Here is a 23,959-nt window from a genome sequence, read left to right as displayed (position 1 = left end):
TGGATACATAGGAAATGCCATATTTGTTTTCCTGAAGGGAAAGGGAGCTTATTTCAAGTTGTCAGTAGAGAATATTTTGGTGGAGTTTCAGGGGGACAGATGTCAGGTGTAAGGTGGAGAGATTTGAGCAAATGGTATTCGTTTCTCCTTCAGGTGTTTATGCATGGATTGGTATCAACTTTGTTTTGGGAAGATTTGACCATGAAGATGGTAAGTGTTTTATTGTGTTTCATTTAATGTGGGCCAATGGGAAATGCCAAGAAGGGTTTAAGTGATGACTTGTGCTTGTGGGGAGCTCACCTCTATTTATGATGGTTAGATACTCACTGCAATCTCAGAGCATATTCTTTGCTACTATCTGGGATTTGCTTCCTAGTGCTTGTTTTATTTTTATGTTGATTCTATTCTTAGGTTGGCTGGTTTGTTTCTCTTCTAAGAATTTCTTAAATACCTTTTTTTTCTTTCAGACACAGAAGTCCTGGGTCCTCAGGAATCAGTACCTGGACGTAAGAGGACAGTAGGGATACTAGATATGGGAGGAGCCTCTCTCCAAATTGCTTATGAGGTCCCTACCTCTCCTACTTTTCTTCCTCCAGAACAGGTACATATATGCGCTCCATGGGGAGAATTCCCACGTGTCCCAGTGTTTGGGTAGTTTATGCCGTTTGAAGTAATTATGTAACACAGTGTATAGACTACTAGACTTAGGGTCAAGATGACTTGAGTTTAAATCCAGTCTCAGACATATAACAAGCTATGTGACTCTGGACAAATTTCTCAACTTATTTTCTTGTCTATAAAATGATGATGATAATAACATCTCCCAGGGTATTGTGACAATCAAATTAGATAATATTTGTAAAGTCTTTTGTAAACCTTAAACCCCTAAATGCTGCTGTTAATAATAGGCCTTCTAATCTCCCTTGAGTTATTAGAATTTATTTTGAAGGAAGACATTGGGCACATTGACTAGAAAGGTGAATAGTATGGATGATGTGAGATGTATGAAATTAAGATGAGCAAATGCTATTAGTCTGTGGCTCTGATCTCAACACTTGGAAATAGATAATGAGGTGGCAACAGAGGTCTGAGGGGTCCCTCAAGAGATCCATGACTTGTAGATTTTTGTAGATCTACAGTGCAGCTGGAAAGTATGTTGTACATTAATTAACTTTGGTTCTGCTGCAATTAAACAGAGTGCCTAAATCAACTCTAATTCTGCTCTTGGTTAGGTTCACAAATGAGTCACCTAAAAGAGCCTCTAGAGAGAACTGATTATAAAGTCCTTCTGGTGAATGGTCTACAGGATGTACAATTTAATAATAATAACATTCAAATGAAAGAGACTGCAAGGCTTAAAGTATAGTCATCGCCCTCGAAGCAGCATTTTGGCCCATGTTGTCCTTGCCTAGAAATGAAATGAATCAGTAATCCAGCTTAGCTATTTCCTTCTCCACTGAATTATAGGAAGAAGCTGCCAAAGTCCTGTTAGCTGAATTCAATCTGGGTTGTGATGTACAGCATACAGAACATGTCTATAGGGTCTACGTCACCACTTTTCTGGGCTTTGGGGGCAACTTTGCCCGGCAACGCTATGAAGATATGGTGCTGAATGAAACCTTTACCAAAAATAGGTAATGTTGGGTTGGGGCTTGAACTATATATACTATATCCTGAGCAGCCCAAAGATTTAATTCTTCTTATACTGGTATCTTGCATTTAATAGACATTTAATGAAGGCTCCTTGAATTGATTGAATGTCAGGAAGAAAGAGGAGCATCCTGATTAGCTAAAAGAACCCTTTGTCATTTGGCTTGTGCTATCAGTTTTAGTGACCATTTTTGTCTATAGATGGAATTGGCATTTCTTAGTACTGCTCTGTTTGAATTAGGATTTTGGCGTATTCGACAGAGAGAATTTTTGGACTCTTTAAGTGCTGATTTTGAAATGTCTTACTAATCTTTGTATTTCCAAATAACAGCTAATAAGAATTGAGCTTCATTTAGTCACTTGTTTTAAAAATGTGAATACAAAGGCAGCATGATGGAGTAGAAAGAATACTGAGCAGACCCATTCAGAAAACCTGGGGTGGAAGCTGATCTTTCTGCTGCTTATTAGCTAGGTGACCTTGGAAGAGTCACTAAACCTTGGTTTCTTTACTTGTAAAGTGGGGATAGTGATATTTGCATTATCTACTTTATATGGTTGTGAGGATTAAATGAGATCTTCTCTATAAGTGCCTGGAAACCATAGAGCACTATATAAATATAAACTATTATTGTCATTACTACAGTCTGCTTCACAAAAAAATAATTAAATATGTCTGGTAAGTACATTGTGTTTCTTGGAGTAGGATGGTCAGATAAAAGCAGAGTTCATATTATTAGGACTATTCTTGTGGCAGGTTACTGGGCCAGCAGACAGGTTTAACTCCAGAAACTCCCTTCCTGGATCCCTGCCTGCCTGTGGGCCTTGAGGATGTGGTGGAGAGGAGCAGCCAAGTCCTATATATCAGAGGAAAAGGAGATTGGCTTACATGCGGGGAAATGTTGCACCCACTGCTGTCCCGGGCGAACACCAGCCAGGCCTCTCTGAATGGCATCTACCAGTCCCCAATTGACTTCAACAACAGCGAGTTCTATGGCTTCTCTGAGTTTTTTTATTGTACAGAAGATGTATTACGCATTGGTGGTCGCTACCATGGGCCAACCTTTGCCAAGGCTGCACAGGTAAATGATTTAAGTTTATTTATGTCTTTTGTGTATGGTTTCTATGGAGACTTCTGCCTGACTGCTCCTCTCCCTGCGCCCTTAAATTCTTCTTGGGAAATTCACTTCCCGTACCCTAAAACCAAACAGGCCTTTCTCTCAGCAATTTGAACCCCCCAACCTCACCACCCCCTTGTTGTGCCTGTGCTGTGAGCTTCTTGATGGTAGGGTTTCTCTCATCTTTTTATTTGTTTCTCCTGAACTTAGCACAGTGCTTGCCATAGAGTAAATATTCAATAAATACTTGTTCATTCATTCATTTGCCAAGGCACAAGAAATCATACATGCTAAAAGACAACAATATTAAGTATCTTTGATAGACCATAAAACATAAACAAGCAATTAATGCAGGGAATACAATACTAAATGGACACTACATAATGACATCTTGAATAATGAGTGGGTCAAATCATCTGAATTGGTAGCTATGAAAAGAGAATGAATACATTTATTTACTATGCCAAAATTTTGAGGATATGGCTAAGGAAGTTCTCAGAGGAAAAACTATATTTCTAAAAAGTCATATAACAAAATAGAATAAGACAGTGTTAAGGAACAGATTATGTGATCAAAAAATATGAAATCAAGACATTGGCAAACCCCAAAGAAGATAACATCTTGAAAATGAAGGAGAAATAGATACCATGGGGGGGGGGGGAAGTCATAGGTATTATACAACTCCTTTTTTTTTTCTTTTTAAAAGGAAGTTAGAGGAGAATAAGAGAAGACTGGGGTCTTGAGTCAGCATTCTTGGGTTCAAATCCTATCTCTGCCACTTTCGTTCTGTCACTTAACCTTCCTGAGCATCAGTTTCCTTGTTTTTAAAATAAAGTGCTTTGACTAGATGGCTTCTGAGGCTTTTCCAACACTAGATCTTTGTATTAGCCACATATTGCACATAGTAGGCAATTAGAAGATATCTATTATTGGATTGTTAACAGAACTTATATCATAGCTTATCATCCATACTTTATCCTTTTTTAAAAAACTTCTTAGTATCATTGCTAAGACAGAAGAGTGGTGCAGGCTAGGCAATTGGAATAAAGTGACTTGACCAGGGTCACACAGCTAAGAAGTGTCTGAGGCCAGATTTTAACCCAGGCCCTCATTTTAATTTTGATTCCATTTGAGTTCTTTCTTTTAAAAACTACAAGGATATAGGATATAACCCTGTTGGTATTATAAGGATGACATTAGAAATTAGGTCTTGTTATGTTAATTGAGAGATAAAAAGTAGAGAAGCTGACTTGAGAAAAAATTGGAGTTTGAAGCAGATATGAGACAGAGTATCAATTTCAAATGTTGACAGTTTAACAGTTTTCCTGCGACAGTTATTCTTTCTGGGTGTGGCAGTTTACTCAGAGGGAGTTGGAAACTCTCTGGGAGGTAGTGAGGAGTTACTCTCAGAGTCCTAATTTGATTCTTGTTGAGACTCAACCATCTAGCCTTTGTTAGTTTTATAACTTGGATGCGAAGTTAAGAATTATAAGGATAAGAGTGTTAGTTTATTGTAGAATAGGTAAAATTTGGGTTAGTCAGATTAGGAAGGATTAGTGTAGCCTATGGACACAGGAGAAGTGGTTCCTTGTGGAACCAGGGAGTTTTATTTGGGTGAAGTTAGAATCCCTTAGAGTTAGAAATCATTTTTTATCCTTATATTTTAAATAAATAGTTTATTTTTATTTTTATATAACAAGAGTCTCCATAGCATCCTTGCACCTGGCAAGAGAAGTTAACTTATGAGCTTCACTTATAAACTGAAGATACTTTGTGAGCACAGCAAGCAGAGTCTCAAAATCAGTTTATAACCAATAATCAACCCATTGCTTTATTAGTTTTACAGTTTCTTTTTATTTTTATTATAAAAACTTTAAGAATATAGGATATAACCATGTTGGTATGGATACCTTTGCTTCATTGAAGCAGATTGTATCCCATCTACCAAGATAATTTTTAAAAGTCCCTGTGGCCAAAAAAAAATCATCCCTTGGAGCCATGTAAATTGCTGTCTTTAGACAGAAGATCTGTTGACATTTGCTGAGTTTATAAGCAAAGCTTTTCCAGCTTGGTAGAGGACCCACCAGACATTAGAGCTCATACTTCCCTAGCTTAACTTTTGTGACTTATAGTCACATCCATGTCATGATGAGGCAATCAGAAGAGGATTTTAGTGGAGGCATCTTCCCTCAACTTCAGAATATTTCTGTTAAGTTTTACAACTTTGGATAAGGATTTCCCACAGTGTTTCTTCTCATTGAGTATTCTCACTTGTGATTTATATTTTTAGATATAGTTATATGGACAAAGACAAATTATTTTCCAAAGATATGAGCTTTAAAAAGACCAGATATTGGCTCCATGATGTCTGAATTGTTTCTTTTTAGCTGCTTATAGTATCTTTGATTTGGTCTGGAAGTTCTTGAATTTGGCAATAACATTCCTGGGCATCATCAATTGGGGATTTAATGCAGTAAGTGATCTGTGGATTCTTTCAATCTCTCTTTACCCTCTTGTCCAAGAATATTAGGGCAGTCTTCTTGGATAATTTCCTGTAGAATGATGTCCAGGCTTTTTCTTTTGTCATGATTTTCAGGTAGTCCAATAATTCCTAAATTGTCTCTCCTTGATCTATTCTCCAGGTCTGTGGTTTTATCAATGAGGTGTTTCCTATTTTCCTAAATTTTTTCATTCTTTTGATTTTGTTTTATAGACTTGCTGCCTTGCAAAGGCATTTGCTTCTAGTTGTTGGATTCTAATTTTTAAAGACTGAATTTCATTCCTGGCTTTTTGATCCTCCTTTTCCTTTTTCTCTATTTTTCTTTATAGGTCATTATTTTTATCTTTTACTATCTTTGCCTTGTTTTCAGGCTGGTCATTTCTGGCTTTTAAGACACTATTTTCTTGTTTTAGTTCACATGCCTCTGTTTCCAGATGACCTATTTTGCTTTTTAAGTTCTTTTCCCAATTTTCTTGAGCCTCTCTTAATTGTTTTTTGAATTGTGTTTTGAGTTCTTCCAAAGCTTGGCTCCAATTTGCTGGAGTTTTTGCATTTTTGCTTGGTGTTCCTTAGTCCTCCTCTGTTCCATTTGTTCTTTGTTCATTACCTGAATAGAAGCTGTCAATTATAATTTCTTTTTTTCTTTTTCTGTTGTTTACTCATATTTTTTTCCTCCTTTCCCCCCTCTTTATTGGCTGTATTCTTGTTCCTCTGTTTATTTGCTGGTTCTGTGAGTTTGGGCTTTTCTACCCTGAAGGGGCTTCTTCACTGCTCTGCTGATTAACTAGATTAGGCAGAAGGAGCTGACCTGTTTTATTAATGATCCCTGAAGCCAGATCTTCCCCAGCTGCCAGCAGAAGCTGAAGGTGAAAGTGAAGGTGTTGAAGCTGAAGGTAGTTACCTTCCACCTCCTTTCTTCCTTTCTGCTAGCTTCCTCCCTTCCAGTTGCCTAGTCAGAGCCCTGAGCTTTCCATGGTGGTACCAAGGTACTCTGTTGTGGTTGTAACCTTTGCCCTGGGATCCCAGTCAGCTGGATTCAATGCAGTAGGTAGGAGAGGGGTGTTGGATCTTTCCTTTATACTGGAGAATCCATTTGACTTTATCTGTGTACTTTTCAGGTTGGATTGAGGAGAGACCTGTGGCTCTTTCTTGTTGAGTTTGGCTTTCTGTCTATTTTGAGGTTGGGCTTTTCTGCCCACTAGAGGTTTCTTCTCTGCACTATTGATAAACTGGATTAAGTTGAGCTGATCTGCAGAGCTGAATATGTCCTGAGGCCCAAAATGGAGGAATAGTATCTGAAGGCTGCGACCAGGCTACGCTCCTCTCTGGCCCTCCCCTCCAGCTTCCTCCCTACCAGCTACAGTCAGAGCCCTGAGCCTTGTGTGGCTGTGGTAGCAAGGCACTCCCTCCAGGCTGGAGCCCTCACCCTGAGATCCCAGCAACCACCTGAGTCTCTGTACAGTTGGTGGGGGAAGGACACTGGGACCTTCTTTCCTTCTTTCTTTTCCTTCAACCTAAGAATTCTACCTTCTCTGTGGTCCCACAGCTCTGTCTTGTTGTTGGATTTGGTTTTCTGTTCCCCTTGAAGCTCTTTATTTTTCATTGGTGTGGAAGGGTTTTCACAGAAGAATCAACTTTTGCTGCTTCTGAGCCCCCATTTTGACTCCCCTCTCAAGGTCACACATTGGGATACCTAGATGGCTCAGTGGGTAAAGGGGCAGGCCTGGAGACAAGAGGTTCTGGGTTCAGATTTGGCCTTGGACACTTCACTTAACCTCATTTGCCTAGCCCTTATTGCCTTCTGCCTTGGGACCATACTTAAGTATCAATTCTAAGACAGGTTGAATCAATGGGTCTGAATAGCTTAGCCCTTGTTATATACATATTGCCATACAAAAAGACTGCATCAATTTACAGCCCAGAAATCCTTTTCTTCTTGCATTTTTGAGGTCTTCTAACTGCCCTGCCCTGCTTTGTTAGAATATTCCATTGTGTCTGTGCTACAACTTCATAAGGCTCTCCTTAATCCAACATGCATTTATTAAGCTGTGCTACGGATACAAGGATGAAATGAAAAACAGACCCTGCCTTTAAGGAACCTAAATTCTTCTTGGGGAGAGAATGACATCTAAATATATATGAGATAATTTCAAGAGGTGGAAGGGAAAACGAAAAACTCAGGGGATTAGGAAAGACTTTCTGTAGGAGATAACATGTGACTTGAGGCTTGAAGGATAGTAGAGGATGGTGCTCAGAAGGAGAGCATTCTAGGCATGTGCAAAGGCGATGGCTGTCAAAGTCAGAGAAAAAGTAGACCAGTTTACGTATATTGAAGAATGTAGTAAACTAGGAAAAGCAGGGCAGAGCCAGATTATGAAAAGCTTGGAATGCCAAGTTGGGGAGGTTGTATTTGATCTTGGAGCTAAGAGAGAGCCAGGGAATTTTCTTGAACAGGAATGTGCTTTGGACAAACTTGTGCTTCAGAAAGAATATTTTTTTAACATTATTTTTTTATTTGGTCAATTTCAAATATTATTCCTTGGTTACAAAAATCATTTTCTATTCCTCCCATCCTTTCCCCCGCCCCTCCCATAACTGACGTGCAATTCCACTGGGTATTACATGTGTCCTTGATCAGAACCCATTTCCATGTTGTTGGTGTTTGCACTAGGATGTTCCTTTAGAGTCTACATCCCCAGTCATTTCCCCCTCAACCCCTGTAATCGAGCAGTTGTTTTTCTTTGGTGATTTTACTCCCACAGTTTTTCCTCTGAATGTGGATAGTGGTTTTTCTCTTAGGTTCTTCCAAGTTGTTCAGGGTCACTGCATTGCCACTAATGGAGAAGTCCATTACATTGGGTTGTACCACAGTGTATCAGTCCCTGTGTACAGTGTTCTCCTGGTTCTGCTCCTTTCACTCTGCATCACTTCCTGGAGGTTGTTCCAGTCTCCATGGAATTCCTCTAGTTCTTTGTTCCTTTGAGCACAATAGTATTCCATCACCAACATATACCACAATTTGTTCAGCCATTCCCCAATTGAAGGGCATCCCCTCATTTTCCAATTTTTTGCTACCACAAAGAGCGCAGCTATGAATATTCTTGTACAGGTCTTTTTCCTTATTATCTCTTTGGGGTACAAACCCAGCAGTGCTATAGCAGGGTCAAAAAGCAGACAGTCTTTTAGCGCCCTTTGAGCATAGTTCCAAATTGCCCTCCAGAATGGTTGGATCAATTCACAACTCCACCAGCAATGAATTAATGTCCCCACTTTGCCACATCCCCTCCAGCATTCATTACTTTCCATAGCTGTCATGTTAGCCAATCTGCTAGGTGTGAGGTGATACCTCAGAGTTGTTTTGATTTGCATCTCTCTGATTATAAGAGATTTAGAAGACTTTTTCATGTGCTTATTAATAGTTTTGATTTCTTTGGCTGAAAACTGCCTATTCATGGCCCTTGCCCATTTATCAATTGGAGAATGGCTTGATTTTTTGTACAGTTGATTTATTGCAAATTTGAGTAATTAGACCTTTTTCAGAGGTTTTTGTAATGAAGATTGTTTCCCAGTTTATTTGCCTTCTAATTTTGGTTACATTGGTTTTGTTTGTATAAAAACTTTTTGCTTTTTAATTTGATGTAGTCAAAATTACTTATTTTACTTTTTGTGACTCTTTCTAAGTCTTTCTTGGTTTTAAAATCTTTCCCTTCCCAAAGGTCTGACATGTATACTATTCTGTGTTCACATAATTTACTTATAGTTTCCTTCTTTATGTTCAAGTCATTCACCCATTCTGAGTTTATCTTGGTGTAGGGTGTGAGGTGTTTATCCAAGCCTAATCTCTCCCATACTGTCTTCTAATTTTCCCAGCAGTTTTTATCAAATAGTGTTTTTTTTTTTTTGTCCCAAAAGCTGGGATCTTTTGGCTTGTCATAGACTGTCTTACTGAGGTCACTTACCCCAAGTTTATTCCACGGATCCTCCTTTCTGTCTCTTAGCCAGTACCAGATTGTTTTGATGACCACTGTTTTATAGTATAGTTTGAGATCTGGGACTGCAAGGCCATCTTCCTTTGCATTTTTTTTATGATTTCCCTGGATATCCTTGATCTTTTGTTCTTCTAAATGAACTTTGTTATGGTTTTTTCTAATTCAGTAAAAAAGTTTTTTGGAAGTTCGATGTGTATGGCACTAAATAAATAGATAAGTTTGGGTAGGTATGGCACTAAATAAATAGATACGTTTGGGTAGGATGGTCATTTTTATTATGTTAGCTCGTCCTACCCATGAGCAGTTAATGTTTTTCCAATTGCTCAGATCTAGTTTTAGTTATGTGGAAAGTGTTTTGTAGTTGTGTTCATATAGTTCCTGTGTTTGTCTTGGCAGATAGATTCCTAAGTATTTTATATTGCCTAGGGTGATTTTGAATGGAATTTCCCTTTCTAATTCCTGCTGGTGTAATATTTATTGGGAAAGGGAATGGGATTGGGAAAAAGGAAGATAAATGGGAGGTTTGTATGGGGTATGGAGTAGTTGAGGGGAGAGAGGGAACACTGCTTGGTGAGGCAAGGGAGGGAGATGCCCCCTGCTGAGAGGAAACAGCAGGGGTCCAGTAAGGACGGTTTGTCTTTGAATGACTGAAACTGAAGTTCAGCTCCCTCTATGACCAGAAAAGATAGTCCACTTATCTGACTGGGAATTCAAATAATATAAAGTTTAATAATCCAGTTGGAATTGGAGTTTTTCCTTTGCTTCAGAGTATAGGGCCAGGCCCTAGAGGCTGGTGGAGGGTTTTTCCCAATCCCGTCTACTCTCGTTGTTCTAATTCAGAATCTTAGCAGTACACAGAAAGCAAACAAGAACAAATCTGACCTTCAGAAGCCTGTGTCTTCCGGCTGAACCAAGAAGAGCATGCCACTCCAGACTGGGCTGACCACACTCCTCTCTCCTCCAACACCCGGAAGCAAGTCCCACCCGGCAGAAAGGAAGTGCTAGTCACAAGACCCAACTGCCCCTCCCAGTTGGCCCTTCCCCCACACAAACTATTAGTCTAGTTTCCTTTCCACAATCGTCCCCTTTTTTTTGTTGTGACCTTCACAAGGTCACATATTTATATTATAGTTACCAATTTACTAAATCTACTCTAAGGATTCTTAGCAGGAAAGTAAGGGTAAGGGTAATTTTGGGGTTTTACATTAAATTCAGTACAATAAATGTTGAACAAAACTATTACAAAAATTTGAATCTTAGTGGTAATACTACTTATTCTAAGTTAACTAAAACTAATACCTTATTTACAGAAATTATTTGCATATAATACAACAATATACATTGTTCAACATCATAATGTGAGTCAACTAGAAATATCTATTGATCTTTCTATTTGCCTAAGACCTTATGGAACTAACTATATACCTATTTACATTTTGCATAAATACAATTTCAGACACTTATTTATATAAATAAGGTCTCTCAATATGTCAGTTTGTGATTTTGTGTTTTGTGTCTAATAGTGTTGTGTTGATTTAATACTTATCAAGTTTCTTCAGATTTCCACTTCTCATGTTGACTGATGGATCTCTTTCTTCCATGTTATGTAGTGATGCATGCTATTTCCCTAATATGTGAAATTACTTTTGTTTTATTATTTCAACACACTCAGTCTTACATATAAGTCTCATTTTTGATCTGTCCTCTTCTTATATAAACAAATTTACAAAGTTCAAAGTCTTAGCTGTCTATTTCAGCTTTTCCTCTTTGTTTCTTGTCTCTAGCATCTTTTCTTGATGCTTTTCTTCTGTGCTGGTTTTTAAAAATCTTTTCCTCTGGGATGCTTTTCCTCTGGGTTGCTTTTCCTCTGGGCTGGAAAGTTGTCTCGAACATTACGTGTCACTATTATTTCTTTGTGTTGTACTTCTTATGTTAATCAGTTTTTGTTTCCATTTCTCAGCCCTATCTGTTGTCTAATTATCTTCGATGTCTATTACAGTGGTGTCGAACTTTTTCTGGTTTCACGTGGGAACAGTGAAACCATGAGTCTTTCCCTGCAACTTTTATAGCTGTTGGGGTAGTAAGCAATACTTCATGTGGTCCAGTCCATTTTATGTCTGTAGCCAATTTTCTATTGAAATTTTTTAAGTATACTATGTCTCCTGGTTTGATGTTGTGCAAATTGTAATCCAGGGGTACTGTTTGTTGTATCAAGCCCATTTCATGCAATTTTGCTATTCTTGTCTGTAAAGCTTGTATATATTTTGTTAATTGACAATCTCCACCTATCATGGCAATGTAAGCTGGCTTACAAGTCCTTCCTTGCCAAATTGCGTGTCCATATAGCATCTCAAATGGAGAGATGTGCAGATCTCCACTGGGTCGTGTTCTAAGATGGAACATAACTAATGGCAGAATGTTTGTCCATTTTTGGTGTGTTTCTGCACAAAATTTTCCTATCAATGTTTTAATGTCTTTATTTAATCTTTCCACTTGCCCTGAACTTTGGGGATGATATGGTGTGTGGTATGTTGCTTATATTCCTAGATTTTTATAAATTTCATTTAATATTGACTGAGTAAAGTGACTTCCACGGTCTGAGTCCAATTTTGAGGGAATCCCACATCTAGGTATGATTTCTTTTAATAGGATTTTGACCACAAATGCTGCATTGTGCTTTTTGGAAGGAAAAACTTCTGGCCATTTAGTCAGTCTGTCTATGATGACAAGGCCACTTAAACCCTTTGTCTTTTGGCATATTGATAAAATCTATCTGTATGCATTCAAATGGAGTATATGCTAAGGGACGACCTCCTAAGCCTTTGGTCTTATAAACTCCCTGATTGAATTGCATACAAATTTTACATTTTTGACAAATTCTTATGGCATATGAGGATATTCCTGGTGCAGTCCAAAATCGTCTCACTGAATCGATCACAGCTTGGGTTCCACAGTGTCCTTGTGCATGTATTGCATTGCACACGTGATAAAATAAATTTTTAGGCAGGATGGGCTTGCCTAGTTGCGAAAACCATATTCCTCTTATTTGTTTTGCTCCTAAGTTCTTTATCCACGATTGAATTTCCTGCTGATTATAGGCATCAGTTAGATTGTCCTGCTCAACTATTGAGAAATTCAATACATGAAAAGGTCCTTCTCTAGCTCCAAATTTTGCTGTAATGTCAGCTCTATGGTTTCCTAAAGACACACGATCATTAGCCCCTGTGTGTGATCTACAGTGGATTATTGCCACTTCCTTGGGAAGTTGTACAGCCTCAAGAAATTGCATTATTAGTTTGGCATATGCGATCTCTTTACCTGCACTTGTCAAAAATCCTCTATGTTTCCAAATTTCTGCAGTGGCATGAATTACTGAAAATGCATACTGTGAATCTGTGTAAATATTGACCTGTTTATCTTTACTGATTTGCAAAGCATTTAATAAAGCAACTAGCTCTTCCCCTTGAGCGCTCACGTGCTTTGGTAAGGATGCATACCATAATGTCTCTGTTAGTGTTACTACTGCTGCTCCAGTATACCTTTCTCCGTTAACTATCTTGCTTGAACCATCGGTATACATTTCAATGTTGGGTTGTTCCAGGGGAGTGTCTTTTAAATCATATCTTGTTTTTTCTACTACTGAAATTGTTTCTTGGCAATTATGTATGGGTTCCCCTTCCAATGGTAGATCTGGAATCAAGGATGCCGGATTCAATGGTTGGCAATGTTTTAAAGTGATGTTTTCGTTGCTTAGTAACACAATTTCATATTGAGAAAGTCTTTGCTGTGTGAAAGCTTGTAAATGACATTTCTTCAATATGGATTCTAGTTGGTCTGCAGAGTAGACATTAAGTTTTGATCCTAATACCAAATCAGATGACTTTTGGATCATGGTTGCCGTGGCTGCAATTGCTCTCAAACAGGGAATCATTTCTTTCTCAATTATATCTAGCTGTGTACTATAATATGCCATTGGCCTAAAATTGGGTCCTAAAGTTTGGACTAACACTCCAGAAGCTATGCCTCTTGCTTCATGTACAAAGAGATGGAATTCTTTGTTGTAGTCTGGAATACCTAAGGCTGGAGCTGTTATGATTGCTTCTTTGAGCTGTGCCAAGGCTTGGAGATGCTCTTTCATTAGTTTCAAAGGTTCTGTGACTGTGTTTTTGGTTAAGTCCTTAAGGCATTTTGTTATTTGGCTATAGCCTGGGATCCATTGTGTACAGAAACCTGTCACTCCCAAAAAGGCTCTCAGTTGTTTCTTAGTCTTTGGCACACTGAGCTTCAGTATGTCTTCTACTCTTTTCTTGGAAATTTTTCTCGTTGTTCTAATTCAGAATCTTAGCAGTCCACAGAAAGCAAACAAGAACAAATCTGACCTTCAGAAGCCTGTGTCTTCCAGCTGAACCAAGAAGAGCATGCCACTCCAAACTGGGCTGACCACGCTCCTCTCTCCTCCAACACCCGGAAGCAAGTCCCACCCGGCAGGAAGGAAGTGCTAGTCACAAGACCCAACTGCCCCTCCCAGTTGGCCCTTCCTCCCCACAAACTATTAGTCTAGTTTCCTTTCCACACTGGTGAGATGTGTTGGAGATATATAGAAATGCTGATGACTTATGTGGATTTATTTTGTATTCTGCATCTGCTAAAGTTGTTATTTTCACTAGCTTTTTAGTTGATTCTCTAGGATTCTTTAACTAAGACCATCATATCATCTGCAGAGTGATAGCTTTGTCTCTTCATTGCCAATTTTAATACCTTTAATTTCTTTTTATTCTCTAATTGCTACTACTTGTGTTTCTAGTACAATGTTAAATAATACAAGTGATAAGGGGCATCCTTGTTTCACTCCTGATCTTATTGGGAATGCATCTAGTTTATCCCCATTGCAGATGATGTTGGCTGATGGTTTTAGATAGATACTGTTTATTATTTTTAGGAAAGATCCTTCTATTCCTATACTTTCTAGTGTTTTCAATAGGAATGAGTATTGTATTTTGTCAAAGGCTTTTTCTGTGTCTATTGAGATAATCATGTGATTTTTGTTGGTTTGCTTGTTGATGTGGTCAATTATGTGGATAGTTTTCCTGATATTGAACCATCCTTGCATTCCTGGTATAAATCCCACCTGATCATAGTGAATAACCCTCCTGATCACTTGCTGGAGTCCTTTTGCTAGTATCCTATTTAAGATTTTTTGCATCTATGTTCATTAAGGAGATTGGTCTGTAGTTTTCTTTCTCCATTTTTAAACTGCCTGGCTTTGGAATCAGTACCATATTTGTGTCATAAAAGGAAATTGTTAGAACTCCCTCTTTTCTTATTATGTCAAATAGTTTGTATAGTATTGAGATTAGGTGTTCTTTGAATGTTTGATAGAATTCACTTGTGAATCCACCAGGTCCTGGGGATTTTTTCTTAGGGAGTTCTTTGATGGCCTGTTCAATTTCTTTTTCTGATATGGGATTACTTAAGAATTCTATTTCTTCTTTTGTTAATCTAGGCAATTTATATTTTTGTAGATATTCATCCATATCACCTAGATTGGCATACTTATTGCCATATAACTGGGCAAAAGTTTTTAATGATTGCCTTAATTTCCTCTTTTGTTGGAGGTGAACTCTCCCTTTTCATCTATGATAGTGTTAATTTGGTTTTCTTCTTTCCTTTTTTTTTATTAGATTGACCAGTACTTTGTCTATTTTTTTGTTTTTTCAAAATATCAGCTTCTAGTCTTATTGATTATTTCAGTAGTTCTTTCACTTTCAATTTTATTAATTTCTCCCTTAATTTTTAGGATCTCTAATTTAGTTTTCTTATGGGGGGTTTTAATTTGTTCGCTTTCAAGTTTTTTGATTTGCATGTCCAATTCATTGATCTCTGCCTTCCCTAGTTTGTTAATATATGAACTCAAGGATATAAATTTTCCCCTGAGTGCTTCTTTGGCTGCATCCCATAGATTTTGAAAGGATGTCTCATCATTGTCATTTTCTTCAATGAAATTATTAATTGTTTCTATGGTTTGTTCTCCAACTAATCAATTTTGGAGAATCATATTATTTAATTTCCAATTTATTTTTGATTTGGCTCTCCGTATATCCTTACTGATCATTATTTTATTGCCTTATGATCTGAAAAGGTTGCATTTATTATTTCTGCTTTTCTACATTTGTATGCCATGTTTTTATGACCTAGTATATGGTCAGTCTTTTGTGAATGTACCATGTGCTGCTGAAAAGAAGGTGTATTCTTTTTTGTCCCTATTTATTTTTCTCCATATATCTATTAACTCTAATTTTTCTAAAATTTCATTTACATCGTTTACCTCTTATTTATTTTTTATTTATCTAAATTTGATAGTGGTTGGTTCAGGTCTCCCACTAGTATAGTTTTGCTATCTATTTCCTTCTTCAATTCTACTAGTTTCTCCTTTAGAAATTTGGTGCATACATGTTGATTAGTGATATTTCCTCATTGTCTGTGCTCCCTTTTATCAGGATGTATTTACCTTCCCTATCCCTTTTAATCAGATCTATTTTTACTTTGGCTTTGTCTTATATCATGATTGCAACTCCTGCCTTCTTTCTATCAGTCGAGGCCCAATAGATCTTGCTCCAACCTTTGATTCTCACCTTGTGAGTATCTAGCCGGTTCAGGTGTGTTTCTTGTAGACAACATATAGTAAAATTTTGGATTCTAATCCACTCTCCTATTCTTCTGTTTTATGGGTGAGTTCATTCCATTCATGTTCAAGGTTATGATAGTCACTTGTGAATTCCCTAGCATTTTGATATCCTCTCCTAGTTCTGTCCTTTCTTCTTTTGTTAGATCCTTTTAATCTAGTGATTTACTTTTAATCAATCCCCTCCCTTGATATGCTTCCCTTTCTAGTCCCTCCCTTTTTGTTCCCTTCTTGTTTTTTTTTTTGATTTAGGGTCTGTTAAGTTCCCTCTCCCCTCTCCTTCCCTCCATTTTTTTATACTCCCTCTTCGCTACCCCCCTTAGTTTTCCCTTCTCACTTACCCTGTAGGATAAGATAGAATTCAAATTCCCAATGGATCTAGATGCTTTTCCCTCTCAGAATTGATTTCACTGAGAGTAAGGTTTAAGTATTAGCACTCTCTCTTCCTCTCCTTCTTATAAGAGTATTCTTCCCCTCCCCTTCCCATGTGTATCTTTGTGTGATAAAGATTATCCTATTTATTTTATTTCTTCAAGTACCACTTGGTACCATCATCGATTCCCCCCCCCCCACCTTTTTTCTTTTATTTATAGCCCTTAATGCCTCAGTCTTTTCCTTTGAGTGGTTCTTCTAATTACTATGATAATGAATACAATTTTTGAGAGTTACAAATAACATTTTCCCCATATATTAATATATATATATATATTATATATAATTTGATTTAATTGTAGCCCTTAAAGAAGAGAGTTTGAATAAAAAAAAATTTCCCCTTTTCCCTCTCTTTCTTATTTACCTTTTCCCTTTTCTCTTGATTTGTGTTTGGATATCAAACTTTCCACCTAGTTCTGGCCTTTTCTTTATGAATACTTAGAAATCTAATTGCATATAAGGGGGATAAAGAAGAAGGAAGAATTAAGGATGACTCTTGAGATAGCAATCTTGGGAAAACTGGTGGCACTCAACAGGAAAAGGAACATTTGGAGCAGTGGACAAAGGGGTAGGAAGGCAGGTAATGAGTTGTGTTTTGTACACATTGAGACACCTAGGGGAAGAGGAAATACCCAATATTTGGTGATGATACTGAGTAGAGATCAAGACAGTGATTAGGGTTGGAGTCATCTGCAGAGAGTTGGCAGTGAGCCCATGAGGGATGATATTACCCAGAGAAAAGGGTAAGAGAGAAAGGAAATGGGCTCAGGAACAATCATAGGTTCTCCATACAACAGAGAAAACAATGAAGGCTCAATTAGATAAGTAGGAGGAGAACTAGGGAAGAGCAGAGTAAGGGAAACCCTAGGCAAGGGAAAGTAGTCAGTGGGAGATGTTAAGTCTCATAGACTTTTCTCTTTCCTTCACACCTGACTTACTTTTCTACTATCATGTTCCTTCTTTCCCCAGGTACTTTTAAGGAATTGAGCTGGCCTGTAGGCAAATTTGGGAAAATAAGTTAAATCTAGATCCAACTTTTTAGGGCGGCTAGGTGGTACAATAGATAGATAAGTCAGCAAGATTCCTCTTCCTGAGTTCAAATATAGCCTCAGACACTTGCTAGTTATCTGTCCCCAGGCAAGTCACTTAACCCCATTTGCCTCAGTTTCCTTATATGTCAAATGAGCTGGAGGAAGAAATGGCAGACCACTCCAGTGTGTTTGCCAAGAAACTCTGAAATGGGATTGCACAACTGAAATGACTGAATATTTTCACTTCATTTTTCAGTACTGGCCTCTCACCTTCCAGCATCCTCCCAGAGTCCCCTCCTGTATTCAGTGCCCTCTGGTTTATTCTCTCCAGAACTCCTCTATTACCCCTATGTCACAGAACATCATAAAAATTCTTTGTGTCCCCATTTCCTCATATTAATTCTCAAAGGTATCATAGAATTTAGAGTGTGGAAAAGTCCTTAAAGATAATGTTAATTAGTAGCCTCATCTTACAGATAAAGAAATTAAAGCTCAAGGAGTGAGTTGCTGAAGACCACATGCTACTAAGTGTCAGAAATTTGACAAATTCAAGGTTTTTCCAGTGTACCACCCTTCTCCCTTAGTAGTAGTAGTAGGACAATTATTACCTAATCGGGTACTAATGGCTTATAAAGTGTTGCTCTTTCTAGGGATGATACCTATGTTTTACTTTATTGCCAGAGTAATTCAACCAATTAATAGAGTGGTTGTGATGTGAGCATAACAATGAACAGTGACAGAATTCAAAAAATGTTTTATTTAATTAGTTAGTTTAGAATATTTTTCCATGTTACATGATTCATGCTCTTTCCTTCCCATCTCCTGGAGCTGACAAGCAATTCTACTGGGATTTACATGTATCATTGTTCAAAACCTATTTCCACATTAGATAGATTTTGATAGATTTAGATTTGCTAGATTTAGGTAGATAATTTTAGATTAGATAGATTTCAGATCAGATAGAATTTAGATCAGGAGACCTTTTCTTGATCTTATTGGCTAACAGTTGAACGGTCTGCAGTCTACTGTTCTATGTGTTCATCAAGAAGGCCAGCCTTGTTTGGAAATGTCATCTGTAGAAGGAACCTTATTTACTACGAAGTATCAAGACAGAGAAGTCTTTGGAGACATGGTAGCATGGAGAGAAAAGCATATATTAGGTATCTGTTATTAAGCTAAAATGATGGCATAATCCTTTTGTTATTATGGGGTGGATTTGAAGACATGGAACTAAAGGACCTGTATCTTTTTCAAAAAACATAGGAAAAATACCTTAATATTTAGTATTGGCATGACTTTCTTCACTATTTCAGAGGCAGCTGATGGTGTTTACACTCTTTTTTGCTACATATAGCTCCTTTTTTCAAGTATTTGTCTTCAGGTATGCAGAAGAGTTTTGTTTGGAGCAGTTTTTTTTCTTTTAACTAAATTTGATTTGAGACTAAGTCTACAAGATATTTCTTTTTAGAAGAAGTGTTCAAATCTAGTCATATCCATCTGATTCACATCCCCTTAAATAAACTCTCCAGAATGCCCCCTCCCCCAAAATAAAGTAAAGAAAAGAAAAAGGCAGGAAGGAAGAGGTAGGAAGACTTGAGTTCAAATACTGCCTCAGATATTTACTAGCTATGTGACCCTGGGCAAGTTACTTAATGTCTGTCTGCCTTGGTTTACTCAACTGTAAAAAGGGGATAATAATAGCATGTACTTCACAGAGTTGTTGTAAGGACCAAATGAGATATTTACAAAAAGCACTTGGCACAGTACCTGACAAAGAATAGGCCCCACAGAAATGTTTATTCCCTTCCCCTTCCCTTTTCTTCTCTCCTTTATTTTCATTTCCCCATAATTATTAGTCTGTGGACCAAATAGATGTTATGTTCATAATGTATTAAATCTGTATTTAAGGTTTGCAGAATGTTCTCCCTCGTATCAACCCTGTGAGGTAGTCAGGGCAAATGTTCTTGTCCTATTCTGGCAGGAAAGAAACTGAGCAGTCAGAATACTTGGTAAGAGTTTGCCTGGGAGAAGATGCAAACCTGGCACTCAAACCCAGGCCTCTTCTTTCTGAATCCTGAGCTTTCCCTACTTCCTCATCCTAGATCTTCTTTTATCAGCATAATAAGTATGAATGGGATGGATTGTAAATTTCCCTTTTTGAGTTTATCCTCCGTGGTTTATGCCACACGTCCTCTTTATGTTTCCAACTCAGGATTACTGCAGTATGGCATGGCCTGTACTAAGTCAGAGATTCAAGAATGGCCTCTTCTCATCACACGCAGACCAGCACCGACTTAAGTAAGGGACTTCCTTTTCCTTCTTGAATGTCACAGGGACAGGAGGAGGGCTCCTGGCCTAATCTGGCCTTTAGGTGGAAGGCAAGGTTGGTTGTTGTGGAGGATGTGAGTAGGTATCAAAGTGGGCCATGTTCTAGGAGACTCAGGAACCCCTAAATTCATCAGAGGGGAAGAAAATGAAGAGGAAATCTTTGGGGCTGCATGAGAGGAGGGTGGCAGTGGGAAAGTCATGTGAATGAGGCTTCAGTCAGAGAGAAAGCTAAGAGGGAGAAGGCATGGAGCTCAAAGGGGGGATTTGAAGAGTAGGCCTGCTCTCTTTGCAGATATCAGTGTTTTAAGTCAGCCTGGATGTACCAAGTTCTTCACAAAGGATTTCACTTCCCTTATAATTACTCGAACCTGCAAACTGCCCAGTTGGTGTATGACCGGGAGGTGCAGTGGACCCTAGGAGCCATTTTGTATAAAACACGTTTCCTACCACTCAGGTAAAGCTGGACACATTTGGTGGTATTTAAATCTCTGTACTTCCTGAGCTGAGAGTTACCTGACTTAGGCACAGAGGTGGGTTAGGAGAGGCTTCCTTTATAGCTTCTCCCAGTGCCCCAGTGAGGAAGAGAACAAATCCAGGGGTGGGGGTGGGGTGGGGGATGGAAAGATGGCACTCTTGGCTCAGCCTGGAATGGTAGAAAGGGTCAAGTACTTGAGGAATTCTCCATCCACTCTGCTTAGTGGGTCTCATCTCTACTTGTAGCTGGAGCTGTAGAATATTTAGGGAAAGTGAATCTAGTGGGGACATAATACTCTATTAAAAATAATTTTTTGTCTATGTTAATGGTATTTTTCTCAACCCCCAATTGTTTGCCTAGGGATCTACGCCAGGAGGGTGTCCGGCAGGTTCACAATGGCTGGTTGCGTCTCTCCTTTGTGTACAACCACTATCTTTTCTTTGCCTGTATCCTGGTGGTGCTTCTGGCTATCATCTTATACCTTCTTCGGCTGCGCAGGATTCACCGTAGACAAACTGGAGCCTCCGCCCCCCTAGATCTGCTGTGGATAGAAGAGATGGTGCCTATCATCGGGGTGCAGGTGGGACCATGATGTCTGCTCCAGGACCAAAGCAACTCAAGAACCAGAGAACTGAAGCTCAGGGCGTCCTGGGCCCATCCTCAGTCTGCCTCAGAGGCTTCTTCGGTGATCCCAGGCTACTGTTGTTGTGTTTTCACCTCTTCCTTCCCAAGGCCAGCTATCCAAGAGAAGCCATGACCCGATCTGTGAAGTTATGTAGCTGAGACGCTCTGGTCTGATACGAGGCACTCAGCCTTCCTCTCTCTGCCTGATGGCCACAAGATGTCCTTCTGCCCCTTTGATCAGGGAGGGTTTGGTATTGGAGGAACAGTATCCATGGACTATACCCAGCCCTCACTTCCCTAGATAAAGAAGGGAGTGTGTGGCCCTGGGCGAGAGGATACTGGAACTTGAGGCAGCTGATACCAGGCCTGATCGATTTAGGAAGTGTGGCAGGCTTTTCTTTCTCTGTAACAGAGAAATCCCATATGTGGAGATCCACAGCTTTTAATAATGATCCAAGGATCTTTTGTGCCCGTGGACCAGCAGAACTTCTAGGAAATTGAAATAACACAAGTGAATTCTCTTTTTACTCAGCAGTGAAGCTCTCATAGGGTTGCCTAAGGCCTCTGGCCCAGGCTTGCTGCTAACGTGACTTACATGGGATATGCCCATTCTAAGGGGCCCATCAAAGACTTGGGTTTCTTGTCTGCTTGACGCAGATCAATTTTGTCCATATCGATTTGTTGAAATTGTTGAAAAGACTAAAACTCGGCATTATTTTTGCTTCTTGAGCCTTAAATATGCTTGTGGGACTCTAGAAGCTGTGATAACGCAGGGCCCTCAGGTTTGGTTTTGTTTTTAAGTTAAGGTTCCTGTCCCCCCCAAACCCATTGAATCTGAGCCTTTGTACCTGGATTCTCAGTTGCCACTTCATTCACTGCCTACATAGATGTATAGGGTCAGAAGGGATGTGTTTGTGTAGAAGGGTAGGGAAGTGTCAGGATTTGGGGGGGGGGGGGAGGGAAGCAGTAAAAGTCATTTTTTAAACAGTTCTAGTTTTTGCCTTCAGGATTTTCTGGAGGTAGCAGAATTGGAGGCAGGAAGGTCTGATCTGGCCAGTTTTGATCATTCTCTAAAAGACCTCCTCCCCACTCCAACAGCTCTACCAACATTTCATGAATAAGGATAAGAAAAGGGCAGCAATAATTAGACTAGACTGTTAGAGCCAAAAGGGCAGGCTTTTATAGGATGTCATGGAATGACAGTTTTTAATCAGTTCTCCTTAGGCACCTTTGGTTTGCCTGTTCTTGCAACCTTTGACAATTTATTCCCCTCAGTTTTTCTTACGAAATCACCTCTTTACTTTTGATCTTCCCCCATAAGCCATTCTGACTTTCCCTTCCCACAATTTTTTTCTTGGTTTCCCTTTCACTTAGCATGAGTAAAAAAAAAGATCCCTAAATTAAACAGCAATTTCAGTGGGTACAATGGTGGAAATATACCTGCTTGCTTGGAGAGAACTGGAGGCAAAAGGGTTCCAGACATGCCTCAAATTGATGTTTTAGTTAATAGAGAAGGCAAAGATCTCCATGTTTCTTTCAGGGAAATGTTAAATGAACCTAATACAGGGATTCTTTAGCTTTCTTTGGAAATATTTCCTACACTACATTAGGCTTATATTAATACTCTGTCTCAATTTGAGTCTTTTTTCCACCATTTCTTTGCTTTATATTTTATAGTAAAAACATATTTGGTTGAGATTTAAAAACACAGAAATATGTTAGAGGTCAGGGTGGGGCAGTGAATTGGCACCAATCCAGTTGCATTTTTCTTTCCTGCCTTGGCCTCCAAGTGTTTAGAATGCTGTCTAATCAACTGCCAATAAATCACATTCAATACATAAGGTATTTGGGGGTGAAGGGTATGGAAAGGGGGAAAACATTAAATACAGGAAAGCATTTATGTGTGTATAGCTAATATGCTTCACTGTGATCATTGCTTAGGCTAAATACATTTTATCATGTTTTTTGTGTAAATTATCCTTCATATTATTGATTTATTGGAAATGATTTTTGGATTTTTTGAGTATGTGTTTTTTAATTACAAGGTCTGGGACCAATTGTATTCTCATTCTCAAGTAAGTTATTACTCTTAAATTGTGTGAAATACAGATGGAAAAAAATCTAACTGTTCTCTCTCAAAACTACCCAAAACACTTTTAATAGTTGCTATTGGCATTTTATCTAGCACTTCATTCCTTTGCCTTTTCTGTTGTCCCTTTATCAGGTTCCAAATGACCTTTTTAGAGTCGCCCAAAGACCATCACTTCCTTGACAACATAGCTATGCTTGTTTGCTTTCTCAGGACTTGATCATTTCTGTTGTTTATACAGGTTAGCTTAGCTTTCAGTATCTTCTCTCCCCAATTCTGCCCCTCCATCTTTCAGTCTTTTTGCATTTTTCTTCCACTTGGATACCTATAATTGGAATTTTTCTCCCCATGAAAAGAAATAGCTTTATCAAATTCAAGTTTTTTCACTTAACTAATTTTAATATGATCTTTACCATTATTGATTCAGGCCAAATCCCATTACAACACATTTTATTGTTTAAAAAAATTGTAATGGCATTTGCATATCTCAGGATAACAAAGTTTTTATATTTTGAATAATTAAATACAATATATCCATTTGCTCTTCAGCCTTTGTCTATATATTCATTCCTTAGTAAAGCAGGAAAAACATGAATACTCAATAATTTGCTATAGTGTAAGATCACTTCTCACAAATGTCCTTCTATCTCCACTTTTGAAACAAAAGGATTTTTTGCTTCTCACGTGTCTTCTTGAAGTGTTTTAACTTACTCCCAACCCTGTCTTTACTCTAAATCACTTTCAGGGCCCTTGGGAAATGTTTCTCCAGGTGTGGCCCAATAAATGCTACAAGGCTGCTGATTTCTTTGGTGGAGGGAATCAATCCTTGGGTGAAGAAACTCCGTTCAGTTGGTGCCAGGCAGCATCTTCTCTGAACTGTCTAAAGCAGTCAGAGAGTTAAGTGACTTGGCCTGAGACACAGAGCGATTATCGGCTCAGGGCCTCCCTAATGGGCTAGCTTCCCAAGGGGCTTAGTTTGGGGACTACAATCATTTACTTATGATAACCCTCACTGATGTCACTAAAATCAATGATCTAATTTCT

General features: G+C 38.6%; 1 protein-coding gene across 1 annotated transcript in view; it reads left to right on the top strand.

Moving 5' to 3' along the window:
- ENTPD7 (ectonucleoside triphosphate diphosphohydrolase 7) overlaps positions 1–23,463 on the top strand; it is a 45,106-nt gene extending 21,643 nt beyond the window's left edge. The window contains exons 6-12 of the mRNA XM_007478648.3: positions 154–210; positions 468–601; positions 1,468–1,634; positions 2,405–2,729; positions 19,612–19,697; positions 20,020–20,181; positions 20,563–23,463. Coding sequence (XP_007478710.2) covers positions 154–210; positions 468–601; positions 1,468–1,634; positions 2,405–2,729; positions 19,612–19,697; positions 20,020–20,181; positions 20,563–20,794 — 1,163 coding nt within the window. The 3' untranslated portion in view covers positions 20,795–23,463. The remainder of the gene's footprint in view (positions 1–153; positions 211–467; positions 602–1,467; positions 1,635–2,404; positions 2,730–19,611; positions 19,698–20,019; positions 20,182–20,562) is intronic.
- The last annotated feature ends 496 nt before the right edge of the window (positions 23,464–23,959 follow it).

Source organism: Monodelphis domestica, chromosome 1, assembly GCF_027887165.1.
Source record: "Monodelphis domestica isolate mMonDom1 chromosome 1, mMonDom1.pri, whole genome shotgun sequence".
NCBI classification, from domain to species: domain Eukaryota; kingdom Metazoa; phylum Chordata; class Mammalia; order Didelphimorphia; family Didelphidae; genus Monodelphis; species Monodelphis domestica.
This window is presented reverse-complemented; position numbering and strand designations above follow the sequence as displayed.